This window comes from Montipora foliosa, unplaced genomic scaffold, assembly GCF_036669935.1.
Source record: "Montipora foliosa isolate CH-2021 unplaced genomic scaffold, ASM3666993v2 scaffold_420, whole genome shotgun sequence".
NCBI lineage: Eukaryota > Metazoa > Cnidaria > Anthozoa > Scleractinia > Acroporidae > Montipora > Montipora foliosa.
In genome coordinates this window covers 102501-125000 of record NW_027179724.1, presented here as the reverse complement: position 1 = coordinate 125000, position 22500 = coordinate 102501, and the positions used below count along the sequence as shown (strand labels likewise).

General features: G+C 39.0%; 1 protein-coding gene across 24 annotated transcripts in view; it reads left to right on the top strand.

Moving 5' to 3' along the window:
* Positions 1–22500, top strand: part of LOC137988459 (recombining binding protein suppressor of hairless-like) — an 82605-nt gene that overhangs the window by 26407 nt on the left and 33698 nt on the right. For 13 of the 24 annotated variants that reach the window (XR_011120778.1, XR_011120779.1, XM_068834451.1 and 10 more), the window contains 5 exons: positions 1851–1898; positions 2786–2838; positions 21265–21439; positions 21972–22100; positions 22384–22500. The exon at positions 22384–22500 is cut by the window's right edge and continues 52 nt beyond it. Coding sequence is in view for 22 of the 24 variants with exons in the window: in XM_068834451.1 (XP_068690552.1) it covers positions 1851–1898; positions 2786–2838; positions 21265–21439; positions 21972–22100; positions 22384–22500 (522 nt within the window). In the remaining 2 variants the exon portion in view is untranslated. Of the gene's footprint in view, positions 1–1850; positions 1899–2124; positions 2176–2785; positions 2839–21264; positions 21440–21971; positions 22101–22383 lie in introns of those variants that run through there. The other 11 variants (XM_068834458.1, XM_068834457.1, XM_068834455.1 and 8 more) reach the window with 6 other exon arrangements.

The window sequence follows — 22500 nt, the reverse complement described above, 5'->3', positions numbered from 1 at the left end:
AAACAGCAAAAATGCCAAGCCTTATTTTTTTAAACAATAAGAAATTCAGTATCATAGGCTACCATATTTACAGTTGTATTTGATACTAATGTAAATTGTTAACAGCAATATAAATATATAAATAAAAACAGCAAAAATTAATAACAACCCAATTTAGGGAATTAAAATTGAACCAATTTGAAAATAATCAAATACAATTTGAAACAAAATAATAATTTTCTTGCGTATTGAAATAAAGATGTATTGTACTGTACATTAGCTTTTGTATGAATGTAAAGTCTCAAAAGGTATTCCCAGGGTCCATGATTGCAAAGTGTCTAAGTATGTCCATGCACATGACTGTATGCTCTAAAATGTATAAGGCTCAAGTCCCTGTGGTCTTATTTTCTCATCACCCTCCCCATCAGCAGTCATCAAGCATCCAGTTTTTTCAAAAAGTTTCTTTACAAAGTCCTCATCAGAGCTCAGTTCTCTCCATCCCAGTGGACTACAAATTGTCAGCAAACAAGAGGTACCTTGAAAAGCTGGTCTCAAGCATAAAGAAGAAAGAAACCACATGCAACCTGAACATTTCAGAAGTTAGGGAATGTCAGGATCGAAATTCCTAAATGACTGAAGCACAGAAAGAACAAACAATTTCTTTGGGTATCACTGTTACAGTGTGACTGAAAAAGACAAGCAGTAATGTGTATTTCACAGGAGCAAAAGTCAGGGCACTCTACAGATTGAAGTCCCAAGGCTACACCAGTATAATTTTATACAGTATTCTATACTCTGTATTTATAAGATTTTCAATTAAACAAATAATTTTCATGGTGTTTCTCAGTGGAAGTACTTTTAAATGTTCAAGCCTCGATATACTTAGGGAATTGTAAAATGATCTGAGAAATGGTCATACCAACGTTTCGTTCATGTTGCCTATGTCAAATAGGGACTTAATGCCAAAAAAAAATTGTCCCTTCGTTTCACCTAAATTACTCCACTATGTAACTTGATAGTAGTACAATGAAAGTAACCTTTTTATGAAGACGAGTAATAAACTATACTATATATATTGACTAGATCTCTGTTTCACATCATACAAACGAGGAACTTAAACCGGGGTACAACGCAGTTACGATCAACAGACGAAGATTTTGTGAAATATGATGAAAAGTTAAACAAATGGTAAAAATGCGTCCCCACGTCCCCGAGTCCCCACGTCCCCACGTCCCCGAGTCCCCGCGTCGCCACGTCCCCGGGTCCCCACGTCCCCACGTCCCCACGTCCCCGAGTCCCCACGTCCCCACGTCCCCGAGTCCCCACGTCCCCACGTCCCCGAGTCCCCACGTCCCCGAGTCCCCACGTCCCCGAGTCCCCACGTCCCAAGTCCCACGTCCCAGTCCCACGTCCCCGTCCCACTTTTAGTCACAGCCCATTTTGACGCAATGTCGCTTGTCGCTCAAACCCCTTGGAAGGCCTCAGCAGTCGTACATTGCATTGACTTTGAAACACGTAAAATTTTCCTTTTCTCAATTTTGACCTATCTTTTCATTTATCGCAGTTTGGAAACTTAAGAATACACGGGTTGTTAAAACGTTTAGTTCTTCAAGTATTTCTTCTGGACAGCGCTGACAGTATGCGAAATTTTTTTTTTTCGCATTTCGATTGTTGTGCAATTCATTAAATTAGTTTCCAAAAGAGTCAACTTGTTTTTTGGCACCTTAGTTTGGCATAATTAAGCGTCTTGGTCAGATTGCACCAATGAAAAAGTGTCTTGCATTTTTGACACGTTTGTGCTGAAATGATACATTCAATCAGAAACGGAGTAAGAAAATATTTTAATCCACACCCATTCGTGTCCTCTATAGCAGTTACACGGCGTTTTGTGATGTGCGTACAGCCTTTGCTGAATGCAGGTAGTGTGTATGTGTGATTTATTGCTTTAACGTTAATAAAAAGTTGAGTTGAGTGGGACGAGTTGACTGCGATTGGAGGAAGTGCTGTTGGACGGATAATTTGCTGTGTGAAGCCCGCTAAACCAGTGAACCCCTACATCATGGGAACCCGCAGTTAATATGAACAAATCTATGCCAGCTTTTTGATTTGTGATAAGTAGAATTGACAGATAAATGTACATGTGCTTGGTTCGTCTCTTGTTGTGGTAAACACGTTTATGACTTGATTGACTCGACGGTAAGAATTTTCAAATAGTTTATACGTAGAGTTTCGGTTTTGACCTCTAGAAGTTTACTTACGTATGTCTTATAAAAAGAACAAGTTCAAAATTCTGATGAATTTATGTCCTTTATCGTTTGAAGCTGACCATGTTTTGAAATTTTGGAGACCGCTTTCTGGAAACCTTAAGGTTAACTTAATAACCTTATTATTGGGATTGTGACGTCGCCCCTGTCTCTTCCCAACCTTAACTAAGTACATGTAGATAAACCAAGATAAGGACAAGGGTATTGAAGGGTGATGGTATTTTCCAGTCCGTAAATGATTTCTGTTTCCGAGAGTGTAACTCTCTGCCCATAGAGACTTCAAGATGCTGAATACACCGCAAAACGATTTCGCTATGGCACATGAGAAGATTGTAACATAGTGTGTTTGACATTGGCACAGTAGGGGCAGTAAGGGTTTGTTTTGTCTTCATTTTATAATTATGGTGTTCGTTGTATAAAGAACGTTTTAAACTATCTTGACATGTACTGAAGGACAGATAACTTTAATTCATTTTTTCTTCAAAAAGGAAGTTGTTGTTCTAGTGTGTTGAAACTTAGTTTTGTTTGTATTTTTCCTGCAGCAGAAGGATACTATTATTGCTGTTCAATCAAGGTGCTGGAGCTGATTTGGCAAGTAAGCTTTTAAATTTAAAATCATAGGTGTTTTCTGTGGCACACATTAGCATACTGAATTTATTTAGGATTTCTTTGAGTGAAGTAAAGCTATTCTTTCCTTCAATGACAAAATAGTCAAACGTTACGATTTTGTCGATCAACTCAGTATTTATATTTAGTTCCACATTGGGAAAAACGCAGGAACTTTGTTTATGTTAATAAACTGGTTGTTTCAAATAACTTTATTCCATCAAAAACACTCTTTTCTTTTGGGTTTTACTATTTATTTCTTACCAGTACATAATTATGTCACAGTAGAGCCTGGATACGTTATCATTTAGGCGTGAGGTTTTAATGACTGTGATAATTGCAGTTAAACAGGGGCCACAGAGAGGGAGGCCAGGGGGCTATAGCCTCCCTCCCCCCTCCCACTTTGTTTTCTCCTAAACCTCTTACCCCTCCCCTCACACTTCCGTGATGCATACAAAAACCTAGCCCCCACCCCCCCCTTTCCCTCCTACTTTCAAACGTACTCCATGGCCCTGTTAAAACAAAAGCGTTTCACCCTGTCAAGTCCTTTATTTTCTTCTTTTTAATAACGGTTTACTCCATTTTGGGTTTTCTGATTTTCCATACATACTATTCGGATGTGAACTTTGTCAGAGCGTGTAGTGTTCACCAGAAACGATGTGACCAAACATTGATTTGTACACTGTCTTTTTCGTTAATATATAGGCGTCTCCCAATTTGGGAAAATCGGACCATAAGTGAAGTTTTTAAAAATCGTTTGCTTGGAGAAGGCTCAAACCAGTTTTAACACTTTCAACAAACTGTACTATTTACTGGGTTGCCAGTATGGGAATCCCAGTCGGAAAATGGGTAATATTTGATCGTTTCTTTTTTTTCTTTTCTTTTTTTTTTTCCTTTTTTTTTTCCGTGTTGGTAAAAGTCTTGCCTGTCACTCCCCTGCTAAGTGGTGTCTTTGTGCATAGAGCCTTCTACGCGTATTTTGTTAGGATTGAGAGTGTAGTGGAAATGCATAGATTTCTCTGGTGGACACAGTAGAATATTTAACTTAACCTGCAATGGCGTCGAAAGTCTTGTAACGCGAATGGCGTTGTAGTGGATCTTTAAACAAAATTTACCCTTATGGAGCTCAACAATGGAAAGTCAATTGGATAAACAAGACAGCCGGTGAAAAAAAAAAAGCGATGAGTAAGGGACTTCGACAACAATCTATCGCATGTCAAGCCGAAATCAAAGTGAGCTGCTGTATTTCTAATATTTTACCAAGTGTGCTGTTATGTAGAACACTGAAACCAAATGAAAAATTCTCTGGTAACTTATGGGTTCAACAAAGACGGAGAATGAATCGAACACCTTAAGTGGATCTGTGATCTCTGTTGTCTGGCTTTTGTATAATTTTATTTGTACGCAACTCTGCACAATGCAGTCTTCAGGTAAAAAAATAATTGGAAATGTGACAGCCAAGAATTATTTGAAAGAAAGCTTGTCGTTTATTTTGTGCTTCATTATTCAAAGAAAAGGTCCTTCATGGAAACTATTTGTGCCTGAAGTGTATTTTGTTGCAATATTGCGTATGGTAATTTGACACGATACGTAATGAAATAGGAAGGGGTTTTTGCCTCTAATAGCAAATATGTTGTTTGTTTCAAAAAAAAAGTTTCACTGGAAAAGGTGGCCTTTATGAATTCATGATGTTTGATAAAATGCGAGCTTAACTGGATAGCTTTTATGGCAATAGTAAAGCATTTTCGTGTCAAAGCGAGGTTAGGGTCTTTCTGGTGTGTTAACGTAATTAAATATACCATGTACGCGTCGTGAGTTTGTATTTGCCGTCTGCTGTAACCTTGATTTCCACTCTCAAAATTCCCTCCAGAACCTACTTTTTGCGTAGAATAAGATTTTAGAATGATGTTTTGAAAAAATATTTATAACGGGTCACACGCGCAACTTGATGGCCCAATTATGCTTAACATCCACTTGGCCTTTTGACATCCCATTGAAGAAAAACTCGTAAAATATTCGCGGACCGATCGATTTCTCTGAAATTTGAAAGGATGATTGCTAACGAATTGAGAAAGGTTTTGACAATAACTAAGAATTCCTGTGTTAAGCATGAGAATTCGACGAAGAGATAAATGCGACTAAATTTGTTGCGCGTGTTGCTATTTTTGTTTTGATTGTTGTGCATATTTTTACAGAGAATATTAAATTATGAAAAAATATCTACGGATAGATTGTTAAAAAATCTTTAGTTTTAGCGGTTATTTGAACAAAAAAGATTCAACGCTTGACAAGAAATAATATATTTGTTAATATTTGAAACAAGAAAAATTTCGCGGAAATCGGGACGCGGTGAAAATGAGTTAACAAATTTGCATACGTGCCTTGAAATGTGATACGCGAGAAGACACGAATGTTTTCTCTCTGACAAATGATTTTGTCATTGTAGTGTAAATGAAGTCTATTTGGGAAGCCAGCAATATTTCTTTAACTACCTGGTTAATCCAATTTTAGGTACGACTTGCTAGTGCGAAGATTGTTTACATGAAAGTCACGCTTTTTGCGAATTTTGAATGTCATGAAAAATTAATTGCATCATTTGCGTGACAATATATCCCTTTGCTCTAACCCAAAAACATCCAGATAGCAACAAACTTCATAATTATTTAACCATTTCTTCTGCGTTTACAAGTGCTTGTGAGCATTGTGATTTGCGATAATTCGCAAGTCTGTTTTTTGTATCTCGTAGATGTTCAGATTTTCAATTAAATGGCCGCTCAACCGATGAACCTTAAGTTCACCCTGAAGTCAAAATAGATGCGTTTCTCAGGAACGCGACAAAGAAGGCTTCCTGACCCGACAGATGAAATGTAAATATTCAGTTAAATATTACAACAAAATTAAAAAACCAAAGACATATGTTTCTTGGCTTAAAAAGTATGTTGTTTTACTCTGAAAATGACAAACGATTAACATTCTTTAACGCACAGGCATCCCAAGCTCGGTGTACGATTTATAGACTTTGTATGGGAAAATATAATTTGAGCTTATAAATGCCAAAGTAAGCTGTTAATGTAGAAATAAACTTCAATTACCTCTACGTACAGTTGTCTTCGTCTTTTCTGTGCAATCGGAGGGTAAACTGTGTCCGTTTTAGATGGGTTTGTGGCTTAAGAATTTTTGCAATGTCAGTAGTTGTTATGAGGGGAAATGACAACTAACGACATCGCAAAAATTCGTAAGCCACAAGACGGACTAAGTTTGCCCTCTGATTGCACAGAAAAGATGAAGACAACTGTACGTAGAGGTAAGTGAAGTTTATTTTTACATTTACAGCTTACTTTAGCATTTATAAGTTCAAAATATATTTTCCCATACAAAGTCTATAAATCGTACACCGAGCTTGGGCTGCCTGTGTTTCCTATAGTTCATTCAGTTGACACAAGGTGATCACGTGCACCTTTATGGTTGCCTAGCATGTGATCAATTTCTTCTTTTTGACAAAACATCGTGACCTTTCCGTCCATCATAAAGGTCAGAGACTGCAGAAATTTTCGTGTTTAATCTCTCAATGAGAATTCGATTCAGAGTTGTATATAAAAACTGTTATTTTTTTCTTTATCTGTCTTTTGACTTGTCTTTTTCTGGTGGCATCAAATTAGACAAACAAGAAGAGGAATTATGAAGCGGAAAACAACACCTTCAGTCCTTTCTTAGTGTGTGCAATAAACGTTTGCTTAGTGCAACTGCAAGTCATGCTGGAAAACGTACGTCAGAGCGATTTGCAGTTAATTTTTTGCAGACTATTTATTTAAAGAAGGAACGAGTGAATTTTACTCAAGAGCGTGTTTTGTTATCTTTAAACTGAATTTATTACCAAACCTTAAAAAACTGAAAGACCTCAAAATGGGACAGGGCATTACAAAATAATTAAAACATGTGAACGTGTGAGCCAAAGGGCCTCTACTGGCGCGACATGTGGGTGACCCCTCAAAAAATTCTTAATGACCGCCTATTTGGAAAAATTAACTGGAACGCTGCAGTTCAATACCACCCAATTCAGTGCCTTCCTTTTTTGTGTAACGCATACCACAGGCAGCCCAGTGTACGCTTTATGGAGCTTCTAGTTGGAAGGATTGATTCTAGCAAACCTTTTCACTTAATAATAGTGTTATGATACCAAATGGGATGCTAATAGATGCTTAACAAGATGCACTTATAATGTGATGTAACCGGTTACCATGGTTACGACTTCACGAAAGAAGGGTAGCCTGTAGTGGTAAACAAAAGAGCCATCTAAAACCAACTTATATTTTGTCTTTAAACGCATGTATCTCAAAATCGAACTTGGTGACCCCCATTTTTAGTCGTGAATAAGCGAAGCGTATAAACGACTATCATTTGGGGTCAGAATATGAAAATTTGTCACTCACACAGTTGTCAACTAATCGATAAGTCAACAACCAATATTGATTTTTTTCAAGATATGCCAATTTGTCACTCACTCAGTTGAATTCAAATTGATATGGCGACGAACGATATCGATTTTCCGCGCTTCAGTTTCCGAAGTAATGCCGTAACGTAATACGTTGAAATATTCTTTGACTTTTCTTCTTTCCGACGGGATTGATACTTGTTTCAGTCAGCTTATGTTACTAAGCCATTGCCCAATGGGATACTAAAGGTGTCACTGTGCTGTGTGTTGAAAGTGAATGCGAAGAGACATTTTCTCGTCGATCCGCCAAGTTCACAGGTCCACTCGTATTAGCAATTAGGAGCACTCCCTGAGGGGTTTTGCTAAAAGCAGGCCGGTGGCCCACGGCCCCGCGGCCCACGGCCCACGATGGCCCGGCGGCCTGGCGGCCCGGAGGCCCGGTAGCCCAGTCCTCATTTTCCACATTTTTTCTGTCCAGCGGTAAATCCACGCGCCTGCACAGATCTGCATCGGGTTTGGGCGTGCAAAATGGACAACGGTGAGTTTGAATTCGTTTACCATTTTAATCATTTGAATCCTTGTTTTGTTTGTTGTTGTAAACAGACGAAAACAACAGAGAATGACAACATTTTTCACTTAGCAACATACAACGAAAGAAAGGATCGAAAAGTATTGAAATGATTATTAAAATGGTAAACGAATTGAAACTCACCATCTTTCATTTGCGCGCCCAAACTTGATGCAAATCTGAGCATGCGCGTGGATTTACCGCTGGACAACAAAACTGTGTGGGCCTTCGGGCCGCCAGGCCGCTGGGCCGTGGCGGACTGTGGGCCGCGGGCCGCTGGGCCTCCGGCCTGCTTTTAGCAAAACCCCGCCCTGAGGTTTCCGTGGACAGTGACAACTGTGTTCACGAAAAGCAAACTTCTGCTCTTTTAGCTTATTATTTCATCATTCTATTGGTTATATTCTACATGTATACCTGTAAGGTGTACTTGTAATTTATTTTAAAGCTAAATGCCCCTAAATGTAAAAGACGGGTATAAAACCACTTGATACCTGTTTACAAAGATGAGAAATATCCAGATATTTTCGGTACCACCTTGATGTAGTTGAACAGAAACATTCCTTTACGATAAGAACGAAACACGAATTCTTTCTTTCCTCGGTAAATGTCTATCCTCTGGTACTTTATAGGCTTTTAGCAACCTCCTAAAAGGGTTAAAGGAGCCAAAAACACCGATTATTTTCACCTGACTCTTTTGCATCTGTAAAATGCAACAAAATGCAACATGTTTCCTGAACTGTTCCAGATTTCGTGAAAGGTTGAAGAGTTTTGGAAACAATCCTTGTCTTTGCTTATCGCAAACTGAGGCATTCGTACCCTTCACTTGAGATATTTGAAAATAACCCTAACCCTAATAATCTTGTGTCAAGGCAAACTTGTCAAGGAATTTAGGGTTAGGGTTAGGGTTAGGGTACAAAAGTTCCCACGCTCATTCAGCCAATTCATCAGCCAACTTCCACTTTACATGGTTGCTGATATATTGAACCAGAAAGCTCTTCGTCCGCTGCCAACGGATAACCTTCGTGTACTTGCACAAACACCAAGTTTTTGCTGCGAAGCTGACAAGTTTTGGAATCGATTTAGAGAGATTTTATTTACAATCGATTTTTTGGATGCTTGACAAACTGAAAACACCGGCTATAAGCAAACTGGAATGCAAAATTAGAAACTGGAATGTTTGATTCAGTACAGTTTTAACCAATAGGAATCAAATATCATGTGGTGGCTTATCAGTACTGAATCAGTCGACTGTTTCATACTGTCTCCGCCAATCATAATTCTTGTGATGACAAGTTGTCTGGATCAAATCAAACCACAACTGAAGCAGTTTTACCCAAGCCAATGAAAAGCAACCATGTTCGCGCCAATTTTTTTACACATTACTTTAATTTTTTTATGAACATACTGTTCATGACCTTCAAGCAGAAAATTTTCATACGGATTTGTTCCTTATCAGCCAAAACGCAGTCAAGGCATGCTATTTTTTGAGAAACCCGCATTACTTCTTTCCTCGTAGAAAACAAATTCAGCGTTTTTCATAATTTTTACAAATGCACACAGATAATTAAAGGCAAAACATAGCAATTACGTGTACTTACTTCGCCTGTTGTGGATGAATGTTGGCACTTGTGGGCAGATCTGGATTTGATCCCAATCGAACAAACACTTATTAAGCCCTTAATGTACGAGCTCTTGCGATGAATTGCACGCCCCTTAGAACCTTTGTAATGAGAAACATCTACTGCTTTTCTTGCCGTGTCTTAGCGCTCAAATAAATCTAATTAGCGATCACATATCGGAAATTTAATCCATAGCTGTTGACAAGTCGAAGTCGAATTTTTTGCATTCCGTAAAGAATAATTATTAGCCTTGGAAGCCTTGCTTTAGCGGGGAACTAGAAAGGAAAAATAAAAGAACAAGGAGAAAAAAAGCTTCAAATCATTCTCCGGTAAATTCAATTATTGCGATTGCGAATTGAATTACATTCTAGGCACTTGCCCATGACAATTTTGCGCTGGTGTTGGTGTCGTTTAAATTGGCGTGACGGATTGTTTTTCTTCGCTTATTCACTGATGTTGTCCGCCTTAGTTCCAAAAGCATATGAACAGTGATGCATATATATCTCTTTGCATATAGCTCCATATACCATAAAGTTGTCTCACTGATAACTGCGTCAACTCTCCTGAACTTAATCAGTTGAATGATTTCGTACGTGAAAAGCTTGATTGCCCAGAGAGCCTTCCAACTGATTCAGTCACACAACCTGACTTATTCAGTTGACCCGAAGAACAGCAAAAGTTACTAGTGCGAGTGCGAGGAAAATGGTAGGGATGGTCTTCCGTTATTATCCGGCGCTATATTCATGTCAATAACTGATTCAGTTGTAAATTAATGGTAACCGGCTGATTCAGTTGGATCTTCTAACTCGAGAGCAGAAAAATGAAAAGGTGTCCATTGTCGGCTTGTCCGATTTGCTGAGAGCATTATTCTATAAAACCTTATTAACAGAAATTTCTTTTTCCACCTTGTCGCTGTTATTTCCTAAAGTGAATCAGTTGACTGATTTCGTACAGTTCCAATTTATCCCCAGAGAGCCTTCCAACTGATTCAGTCACACGGCCTGACTTATTCAGTTGAGAGCAGCAAAAGTTACTGTGAGTGCCAAATCGTAGGGATTTTCCTCTGCTGTTATCCCTCAGTGAGTGATCATGTCAATGACTGATTCAGTCGAAAATGGAAACTGATTCAGTTAGGTCTTCTGAATGAAACTCCAGCTCAGAAAAATTAAAAAGATCTCCAGTTGTTGCTTCGTGGTCAGCTATGTTGCTTTTAAGCACTGTTGAATGAGACCTTGCCAACTGAGATTTCTTTAATTAATACCTTGTCACGATTATTGTTGAATTCGTACACAGTTCAGAAGCTTCACACATATGCATCGTAATTTATTTCCTACTGCTCGTACACTTTAACTGATACTGACTGTTAGGGAAAGTTAAAAATTTGTTATATTCCAAACATAAAATGGCTAAAACCTTTACCAATGCGTATATACGATTTAACAATTGATTTAATTAATATCGGCGGGTCTTATTTGCAGGTCATGGGTTGCAGGTCATTGTTTCACCAATACAGAAAGTACCCGCGACCTGCGACCTGCAAATTAGACCCGCCGAATTAATGACTTATTTATCTTTAGCCCCTGAGAGCCTTTCAACTGATTCAGTCACATGGCTGGACTTATTCAGTTGAAAACAGCAAAAGTTACTGTGATGCAAATCGTAGGGATTTACATTCTGCTGTTCAGTCTCCGGCACTGAGTATTCGTGTCAATGACTGATTCCGTCACAGATGGTAACCGATTCAGTCAGGGTTTTAACTCGTTCTGATCAGTAAAAAGATCTCCAGTTGTCGGTTCGTCAGCTATGTTTCAAGCATTATTGGATGAGACCTTGTCCGAACTGAGATTTTCTAGTTTTGTCTATCACTCTAGTTTAAACAACTTCAACAAACTTCAATTATCAATGGTTTAATGTTATTAACTCCCTGCGCAGTTCAAAAGCTTCGTACAAATGCATTGTAATATAATTAGTTTTCTAGTGGGCTGTAACCTTGACCAATGTGCCGGTATATATGATTTCACATAAGCTACAAGTATATTATCCTTTAGCCCTCCAACTGGTTCAGTCACATGGTCGGCCTTATTCATCAGTGGCAGAATTACTGTGAGGCAAATTGTATGGTTTTACTCGTTGTGATCTGAGAAATTAAACTGAGATCTCCAGTTGTGGGTTTGTCACCTTTGTTGCAACTTGTAACGTTTATTACTGAATCGGTACGTTACATTACCCGTACGAACAGCGCAACGCTCTTGCAGCGCTGCGCAACTTCAAATTTTAGGTTGCACAGTGCTTATGTTTCCTTTATGCGACGTTCATGCGTTCACCAAGCTTCCGAAGCAGAATATCGAGCGCTGCAGAAAGGTTGCAATGCCTAACAACGAAAAAGCAATGGTAAAGCAGTGCTGTATATCGTTGCTTAAAAGCTGCGACTGAAAAATACTTTCAAGGAAAAGTTTGGAATGTTTAAGAGCGACAAAGCAATGCTCACGCAGCGCTGTACATCGTTGCTCAAAGGCTTCGACTAAAAGATCAATCGTACGTAAAAGTTTGCAGTGTTTAACAGCGTGAAAGCAATGCTTAATAAGCAGCTTTGTGCATGTTAATTTGCCTTAACGTCAGGGCTATACATGTAACTGAAAGATATCTATAATCAACGGCTGTACGTATGTAAGGTATATCAGTCTTGAAGGTTATAAAAATTAAACTCAAGGCACAAATACATTCTCATTAAAATGTTGTATTCCGTAGAAAATTGTGATTTCAAACCTCGTACTATATGGCCGGAGCTTTTATATAAGCCCAACAGGTTGATCTATCCAAAAAGGTTTCAATGTCAAGGGAAATCGACGCCAGCAATGCACACCACAATTATTTCGCATTTTCGGTCCGAATGGAGCGATAGTTTTAGCGACCCCCTTCAGCGACCACGATAAGACTCACGGCATGGTCACCATTGTGCCCAGTGACCAATCACGGGTCGCTATTAAGCGATCTTGCAACGGTTTGGATAAAGAGAGTTGTGAACAAAGCATCATTCGATGGCTCTCAAAGCAAATGTTTGCAGAGTTTGGCGGCCCTTAAATCCTTCTCAGTGTACAAGAGGCTCGAATAAAGAAGACGAATGGGTAGCGGAGGAATCGTCCGGGATCTACGTGGAATTTCGAGGCAATCGAAGCCTTGGGAACGAATTTATGGCCTTTTTCCTTCGATGATGCTGTTCGGCAGCTTCGTCTTGGTTCCCAACCTTGGGAAAGAAGAGGAACCAAAAACCACCTAAATCGCTCTAAATCGACCCAGAAACCGTACCAGAATCAAATAAATATAAGACTGAAGCAAGGTAACGTGTTTTTTTAATTTAAAGTCGTCAATAATTTTCAGAACTTTGAGGAAAATCGTTTTACCCATACAAATCCTCATATTTCTACTCTCGCATAATATACTACTGTACGGATACTCATATATCGAGCTTGGGCTACCTATAGAGACACATGAAATGATCAGAGAACTGCAATGTATTAAATCAGATATCTGTGTGAACAATATCATCTTTCGTGACGGCTTTAAAGAATCCCGCTCGCATCATGATCAGTTAATGACCCCGATAATGTAACAACGCAGCAGTGAAGAAGCTCTTTGGGTAGAATATTTTTGTACATTATACAGCTCATTATATAGCTTGCCTGTAACTCCTCCGCTATGCAAAATAAATTTAAATGATATTCTTGATACTTTTGCTTGTACCCATTTTTCGATTGATCAGCTTGTTGTTGGTGGCCATTAAATTAAAAGGCTTCTCAAGGTACCTTTTCTTAGACCAAGATGGAAAAACCTCTCGCATCACGCGACATCCTTCCCGCAGCATTAAAACAATGCGAAGCTATTAAAGCAGCTCTCTTGCAACACATCTGCAACGAAAGGGTCGCTAATGCATCACCGATGCAGCCACCATTCAGAAGTCCTGCAGTGCTTAGCAAGCAGTCTCCTCGAGCAGTGATGGTGAGTCGCAAAAGCAGCGCTGCTAAAAGGTTGTTTGTTTCAAGTGCAGGAAGTGCACGGCCCTGCTGCAGCGCTTAAGTGACTTTGAGATGTCTTTGAGATGTCTTACGCGCAGTCATTTTTCGAAACTCCTGCAGTGCTATCGATGCAGCCATCATGCAACCTTTCTGCAGATATAAGGGCAACGCTGGTCAGTTGCTAAAGCAGCGCTGCGTTAAGGTCGTACGGGTAGTGACTATATATGTACGAATTCAGTGAATAGCAGAATGTAAAATCTCAGTTGGCAAGGTCTCATTCGACAACGCTTAAATGCAACATAGCTGACCGCGAAGAGACAACTGGAGATCTTTTTAATTTTTCTGAGCTCGAGTTTCAGTTAGAAGACCTAACTGAATCAGTTTCCATTTTCGACTAAATCAGTCATTGACATGATCACTCAGTGACGGATAACAGCAGAGGGAAATCCTTACGACAGTAACTTTTGCTGCTCTCAACTGAATAAGTCCGGCCGTGTGACTGAATCAGTTGGAAGACTCTTTGGGTATAAATCAGAAGCGTCTAAGTTACCGTGACTATAACTGTACGAAATCAGCCAACTGATTCACTCTAGTAGGAAACGAGAGCGACAAGGTGAAAAAGAAATTTCTGTTAATAAGGTTTTATAGAATAATGCTCTCAGCAAATCGGACAAGCCGACAATGGACACCTTTTCATTTTTCTGCTCTCGAGTTAGAAGATCCAACTGAATCAGCCGGTTACCATTAATTTACAACTGAATCAGTTATTGACATGAATAGCGCCGGATAATAACGGAAGACCATCCCTAGCTACCATTTTCCTCACACTCGCAGTAACTTTTGCTGTTCTTCGCGTCAACTGAGTAAGTCAGGTTGTGTGACTGAATCAGTTGGAAGGCTCTCTGGGCAATCAAGCTTTTTGCGTACGAAATCAGTCAACTGATTAAGTTCAGGAGAGTTGACGCAGTTATCAGTGAGACAACTTTATGGTATATGGAGCTATATGCAAAGAGATATATATGCATCACTGTTCATATGCTTTTGGAACTAAGGCGGACAACATCAGTGAATAAGCGAAGGAAACAAACCGTCACGCCAATTTAAATGACACCAACACCAGCGCAAATGTCACGGGCACGTGCCTAGAATGTAATTCAATTCGCAATCGCAATAATTGAATTTACCAGAGAATGATTTGAAGCTTTTTTTCTCCTTGTTCTTTTATTTTTCCTTTTTAGTTCTTCGCTAAAGCAAGGCTTCCAAGGCAAATAATTATTTATGGAATATAAAAAGATTCGACTTCGACTTGTCAACAGCTATGGATTAAATTTCCGATATGTCATCGACGTGTAAGGGGCGTGCAATTCATCGCAAGAGCTCGTACATTAAGGGCTTAATGAGTGTTTGTTTGATTGGGATCAAATCCAAATTCATCCACAACGGGCAACGTAAGTACATGTAATTGCTATGTTTTGCCTTTAATTATCTGTGCGCTTTTGTAAAAATTATGAAAAACGCTGAATTTGTTTTTTACGAGGAAAGAAGTAATGCGGATTTCTCAAAAATAGGCCATTTTCGATATATTAAATATTCAGCTTGAAAGTGAGGCAGTGGGGACAAAGACTATAGAAACAGGTGGGACTTAATGTGAAAAATATTTACATATCATCCATTTCCTTTGTCTTTGTCCTCACTGACTCGCTATCAAGCTGAATTTTAATATATCGAAAAAGGCCTATTGCATGCCTTTACTGAGGTCACGAACAGTTTCGATATTGACGGTGAATCAAAGATTGCTTTATGTTCATAAAGAAATTAAAGAACAAATAATGTGTAAAAAATTGGCGCGAACGTGGTTGCTTTTCATTGGCTTGGGCGAAACTGCTTCAGTTGTGGTTTGATTTGATCCAGACAACTTGTCATCACAAGAATTACGATTGGCGGAGACGGTATGAAACAGTCGACTGATTCAGTACTGATAAGCCACCACTTGATATTTGATTCCTATTGGTTAAAACTAAACTGAATCAAACATTCCAGTTTGTAATTTTGCATTCCAGTTTGCTTTTAGCCGGTGTTCATTCCAAAAATCTGGAACGCGTTCGTCTTCGCTCACTTTTCGAAGGTAAATGTGTAGCAAGAACATTGTTGTTTGTTCCGAAGTTAATTACAAACGAAATACAGATTAATGGTGCCTTTCTTTTCTATTTGTCATAGGTTAATTCTTTTCACAATTAAACATTTTTTTCTGCGATTGACACTATTGACAATGTATACCAACGATGGAAGGTTACATGTTTATGTGGAAAAAATTAGTGCAGGGGTTGCCCGCGAAAATCTTAACATATGCATATAAATATATCACACCACATATTTCCCAGAAATCATCCATCACCATCGTAAAAAATGGCATTGTTCGGCCTCAGTGCAATCTAATACAAGAGAGTTGGAGATTATCTAAGTCCAAAAATTGTGAAGAAAGCCAGAAAGAAATTGGCTGTTTTTATACTAGAGTTGCATAATTCATCAGGACAGATTATGCATGTTATTTATCCCCTCTAGTGTAAAGAGGGGACGGACTATGTATATGGGTTATCGAGGTCAAGATGGGTGGATATCAGCCAAGTTCTTTTTTTGCATTCGTCGCGGTCCATGAACACACTAAAAAAGAACAAGGCCGATATCCATCCATCTTGAAAGAAAAAGCTTTGTCAACAAAGGATTTATTACATGGGATAAAACACCAAAAAAATGGGGTGCTTACCATTTAGCCAAATAATCCGGATGGAATGATTATTTCATAAAGGTAAGCGATTTTCCGAATTTATTGACCAACCGGATGAGAATTGCACGTACCATTTACTACCTGAAGTTCCATCCCATATAATTACTCGATCTTGTGAGAAAGGGCCTGGAAAGTGAACGATTCTTGCAAATGGGAAGGGAATTTCCCAAATTCCGTTCTGAACAGAAGAGTGGACTCCCTCTGGAGGTTGTCCACAATTTCCGAAAAATTTATTTTCCATTTGACCTCAAACCAAATTTCGGGAATTTTTGGGTAAATGGTAAGCACCCATGATCTTTGATGTTGCGAGACCAAGCTTGATATCCCAAGTGGGCAGTATAGCTCCATTCTGCCCGCTCACAGAGCTAGTGATATAATGAAAGATGCATAACCTGTTTGGGATGAACTTGAGCATGCTTTTTCAACCCATTTGTTAAATTCGTCTAGTATGAAGACAGGCACAAGACCTGTTGTGACCAAAACTTTTTGTAGGAGATGCTTGACACTTTAAACTGAATAAACACGTAGAGTGATATAAAATAAATATCAACAAATGTCAGTAGTTAAAAAAAAAAGACTTGTAAGATGTGCAAGATGTGTTATCCTTCTGGATGAACTATTTACTTTAGTACATCTTTGGAAGATGCACTAAACTGCATAGTTTGTCCAGGTACATAATGCATCTTGTGCCCATTGTTATACTACACGAAGTGAAGACATCATTTAATGTATTCCCCACCCCCCTGCACCCCTTCCTCAAGTGGGGCAGGGATTCTGGCAGAAGTGGGCTTCAGACTGCAACATGTGGGTCATCATTTTCCAAAAAAAAGCCCTCGCTCTTAGTTTAGTGCACAAAAGAACCCTTGAAACACACCTTTTTTTTTTTTTTTTTTTTGCACAGAAATTAAAATTCATACAAAATTATGTGCAAACAGCAGTAGTAAACTTTGTAATAATGGAATCCTGCAGAAAATCACTTCTATCAATGCACATAAATTGTACTTTGTGAGTCTGTTATAGGGAATGGATTGCAGACACTATTAAAATACCAGAGTATATTCCCTGTTTTTGGCAAACTTCTCAGCACATTTATTTTCACCCAAACTCGGTCAGTTATTCCACATTCAATGAAAAAGGTTTTCCATGACTCAACACTCTGCTGTATTCAAAGGCAAACAGTGTTGATTTTTGGAATGATTTGAATAAAATCAAAATAAAAGAAAATGCTCCAGCCTTAAGATGAGAGTGTTAGTTTGGGATGGTTCATTTGAATTGCAGGTTTCTCAGATTTCAATATTGAAGAGCCTCACTAGACTACAAATTCAGCCGCCTCATGCTTCTACGCAGCAAGCGGCTGTGGCAGCGTGAGGTGGCTGTATTTGCAGGCTAGAGTCCCGCCTGATATGCATTTCTCAACCCCTTTTTCTGCCGTTTTATGCCATCTTCAAGTTAGTTTCCAGTCTCCCATGCTATATTGCCCAGGGTCCCACCATCAGGGTTGGGAAGCCGCTAACATCACACCCTGGGGGCATTGTGCTTTGTGGGGAGGGGGGGGGGGGGGGGATTGACATTGACTGGTGTATAACAGATGCCCAAAATCATCCCAGATGAATTGTGCATCTCTATTATCAAAACAGCCAGCCTGCGCAGCAAGCGTTTCTGTTTGACAAGAGCTGGGAAATGATTTTCCGCAAATTGGCTGCGTTAATGTTGGGACAAGAGACTGAGGGAATGCTCACAAGAAGACCCCCTATTTTTGAAAAATGCCCACGTTTTAATGATTGACTCAATACATGCTGACATATAACCATGTTAACAGCTGTTGACTTCCGTCAAAACAAACCGAGGCATCAAGGAAACACTGAGTGATCAATGCAGAATTTGCCAGTGCAATTTTAAAGTTAATTTTTTTACGGCACTGTCTCAGCCGGGTATGACTGGTTATGTTTCCCCAAGAATACAAAAGAAAACAAAAACGAACTTACAAACAAAAGACACTTCGGGCAAATTCTAGCTGATATTTGCAGAGCGGTTGGAATAGAAGTTGTCGAAAACAACAGCAAATTTCCAGAACATGTAAGCACAGTAAGACAAGATTTAACAGGGCTGTTTAATTGTCTTCATCTTGTCTATATTCATGATATAGGACTCAAGCTTACATTATTAGGCAAGGCAAGCAGGCAATTTGAGGAATACAGTTTATTTCCTTGATCCTGAAACAATTGCTATAGTTCGCAGGCGTTTTATTAATTAATCCTGTGTGAATATAAAGTATCTTTTGCAAGCAAAGGAAGAACTTACTTCAGTACAGTCCAAACTTTTCGTCAACAATAAGGTCTGCTAAAGTTTTGTTAAATAACGAATCTTTTGCTTTTCGTAAATTGTGGAAACACTTAATTGTCCATCGCGGTTTCAGCTGACGCGTGCTAAATAATATTGAATTTCCCTTTAAGTTAATTAATGGATATTGTCCAAGCATTCCAGATTTACATTTAAATCACAGGTTGTCATTCCCGTAGAATCTATCTCAAGCACTTACTTTATCGCATATGATACTTGAAATGGGGAAATCACAATGACACTCGAAGCCTTTTCTTTGTTTTCTTTTATTTCAAACTCCGCACATATCATCAATAATAATTATAATAATAATAATTTACATTTCTAAAGCGCTAAAATTATAAAAATATTCTAAAGTGCTTTACAAAATTTTATATAAAAATATCAAAACTATTAAACGATTAAATTTAAAAAATATTAAAATGTTAAACTATTTATTTAAAAAAAATAAAATGTTAAAACAAATTGTAAGCCAGCTTGAACAGATCTAGATGTATCTTAAGCTTGGACTTAAAAATGACTACATTCTGGCTGTTTCGAATTTCACGTGGCATTTTGTTCCACAGAAATTGTCCAGAGCGGGCAAAGGCGCGATCACCAAGGAATGTAGGTGGTGACCAGTAACAGAGTATATGGCTGCAAATATTCTTGAATCTATTGTGGGCCTTGATTGTTAAGAGATTTGTAAACTAAAAGTAACAGCTTAAAATGAACGCGATAAGCCACAGGAAGCCAGTGAAGATGAAATAAGGCGGGCGAAATGTGATCAAACTTGGGAATCCTAAAGATTAATTGAGCAGCGGCGTTGAGCACCTTCTGTAAACGATCTATCTGGTACTTGGGGACGCCAAAGAGAAGAGAGTTACAATAGTCCAAATGTGAAGTCACAAATGTGTGAACAAGAGTCTTCATGGACTCATGCAGGATTAAGGAATTTCCTAATTTGACGAATTTTATACAAGCCATAAAAAGCCTTGCTGTAGATCTTCCCAATGTGAATAGACATAGACATATTAGAGTCAAACCAGGTACCCAAGTTTCAAACACTGTTGACAGGCTGGATGGTAGAATCACCGACCGTGATGGAATCAATTGCGATTTTTGATAATTGGTGGCGAGAACCAACAACTAAGAACTCAGTTTTCGAATCGTTAATTAGCATGCGCTTATAAATCAACCATGCGCGGACATATGAGATGCAGGCCTCTACAGAAGCTATGGCGTACGTGGTCTTGTGAAGACCTGTCATTAGGTCTAAACGACAGATAAAGTTGTGTGTCATCAGCATGTCTGTGAGCAGAAGGGAGATGGTTAGCAATCACGTGATATAGTTGAGATATGTAAAGTATAAATAAAATAGGTCCCATACAACTGCCTTGTGGGACACCACAGCTTAAGTGGAAGTCATCAGATGTGCGATCACACGTTGTTTTCGGCCAGTTAGGTAAGATGCAAACCAATTGCTTGAAATGAAACAGGAACTGTGTTCAAAATGCGATCTTCGTGTAACCAAAGTGATAGAAAAAGTAACTGAAATACGAGTAAAATTAAAATTCTTTGAGGAGCATCAAACGTGGCGGTCATTTTCGGCGCCATACATCACATCAGACCGCATCATCATGACAAACATCTGAAAAATTAAGCTTTTTCGGAATCCTGTTGGTAAAATGGCCATTACATCTATACAGTTAAAGAGATGGCGCATTGACAGTTCTTAATCCCTTTTCAACGCAAAACCGAGACCGATTCTCTCGGCTTGCACATACGATTCAAACCTTCCTCATCTTCCGCCATTGTCTTTGTCACGCTAGAACTAACAAGAAATTTGCTTGAAAATTTGTCACCTGTCAATCATTAAGAATGTGCCACACCAATCAGAAGCTCCTGTTCCGGAGCAAACGGGTTTTTCAAAACTAGGGGGTCTTCTTGCAAGCGTTCCCTCAGTCTCTTGCCCCAACTTTCGCACGGTCAGTTTGCGGAAAATACTTTTGAAGTCCTTCTGTCGCACAGGAACACTTGCTACGTGGGCTAAAAAACAGCCATTGAGAATGAGTCTGCAAGTCCTTCTTTTTAGGCTTTCTGCACAACTGCTGAACTGTGATGATCTCCAGCTGCTGTTATACATTCAATTTCTGTGGTTCAGTTTAAAGATCATTTCATAAATTCTATATTCTTCATTAATATTAGTGCAATCTAAATCATTCATTTAGGTGTAGGTGTGATAGGAATGTGCATAATATTATGTTTTCAGCTCACTCTTATCAAGCAGTGCCCTGCACAATAAATTATTCTGTCCCCAAGACTGCAGGAATGGGTGATTGGCAAGGCCACCTCATTTTGTTTTGTTTTTGTTCTTTATGTTTGCGTTTTTGTGCTTGGTAATCTCTCTCTGCTTGTTTTTGTGTGTGAATGTCATAAGCTTGAATTGTTTGCGCTTATTGCACTTAAGGGAACTATGATTTTCTGTCTTCGAAATCCCTGAGAACAAACATGTTAAATGAAAATGCTGTTAATTGAATGCTGACCTCTGCATTGAATATATCATTCTCTTATATGTGCATGGTGAAATGTGGGCTACCTGTGCCCTCGTCGTTATTGTGAAGTACTATACCGTGTACAGGTATAGTACTATGCTTATTAAAAATGTTTTCTCATCAGGGAGAGGCCCTTATCATAGGGTGGCTGGTGGTTACACTTCAACACCCAATCATGGGCATGAGGGTGTGAGAATGAGTGTGGATATGGCCAGTCTACCAGTGCAACTTAGTTCCCCTACTACGCCTTCGCCACCCCCGGAGGAAGAGGAAGATAAGGGAGAATATTACAAAGATCCGTGAGTATCCAAGCAAAGCGCTGCATTTTTCATTCTCCATGTTAAAGCTATAAGTTTTGGTAGAACCATGAGTACCATTTGGGAACAGAGCTTGCAAAGGTGATTGTCTTGTCTGGTAGGCTACAGGAGAACAGTCACAAGAGCATTCGCCTTCCATCACAAAGACTGTGGCCAGAAATAGATTTGTATCTGATGCAAGTTAGTCTGCTGTCCACTCTGCTTAGGGTTTTTTTTTCCCTATGGAACTTGGGTTTTGCTTGTTTGTCAAAAAGCAACATTAAATTTGATTTCATTAAGAGCTATAGTAGCAGGATAATAGCACAAATTAACAGGAAAATTGTCTGAAAGGACAATTTAAGCTCTATTGCAACAACTATAATGGCTGCTAAGATAATTTATCTGGGGAAGTTCAAACAGTTGCTGGAGAATTTTCTGATCCTGGATGCCTAATGACCCATTTGACTCATATTCCAATCTAGAAGTAGTTGATTCCCCTTAAACAGGGCTAAACTATTTTTCATTTATTTGACAGAGCACATCCAAGGCTCTCCAAAGGTGCCATGAACAAATACCTCAATGATGTTGTCCCCAGAGATGGCCATCAGACTGTCATTATTTTTCATGCCAAGGTTGCACAGAAATCTTATGGCAATGAGAGAAGGTTGTTCTTTAAAAAATGTTTTTTGTAGGATTTATCAATTCTTGTCCTCAGAGTCTGCTTTTCTTTTGGCCAGGGACAAGAACGCATACCCTGGCAACAGCCAAAAATACACGTAGTTGCGGTAATGGTATAATGTTGTAACCAACTGATAATTCACAGAAGAGCATGAAGTCTGTGATTAGCATTATTTCCTGCTTTGGCTGAGTCTGTGTTCTTGGCACTGACCAAAAGAAAAGCAGACTCGTGGGACAAGAATAAACTATGGGTAAACTTATTGTTGTAGGTTCTTTTGTCCGCCACCTTGTGTTTATCTTGTGGGAGATGGTTGGCAGTATCGGCAGGCCATTATGCCACCACCCCAAGAGGAAGACGCAATGCAGCATCCTGTGGCATTTATTGG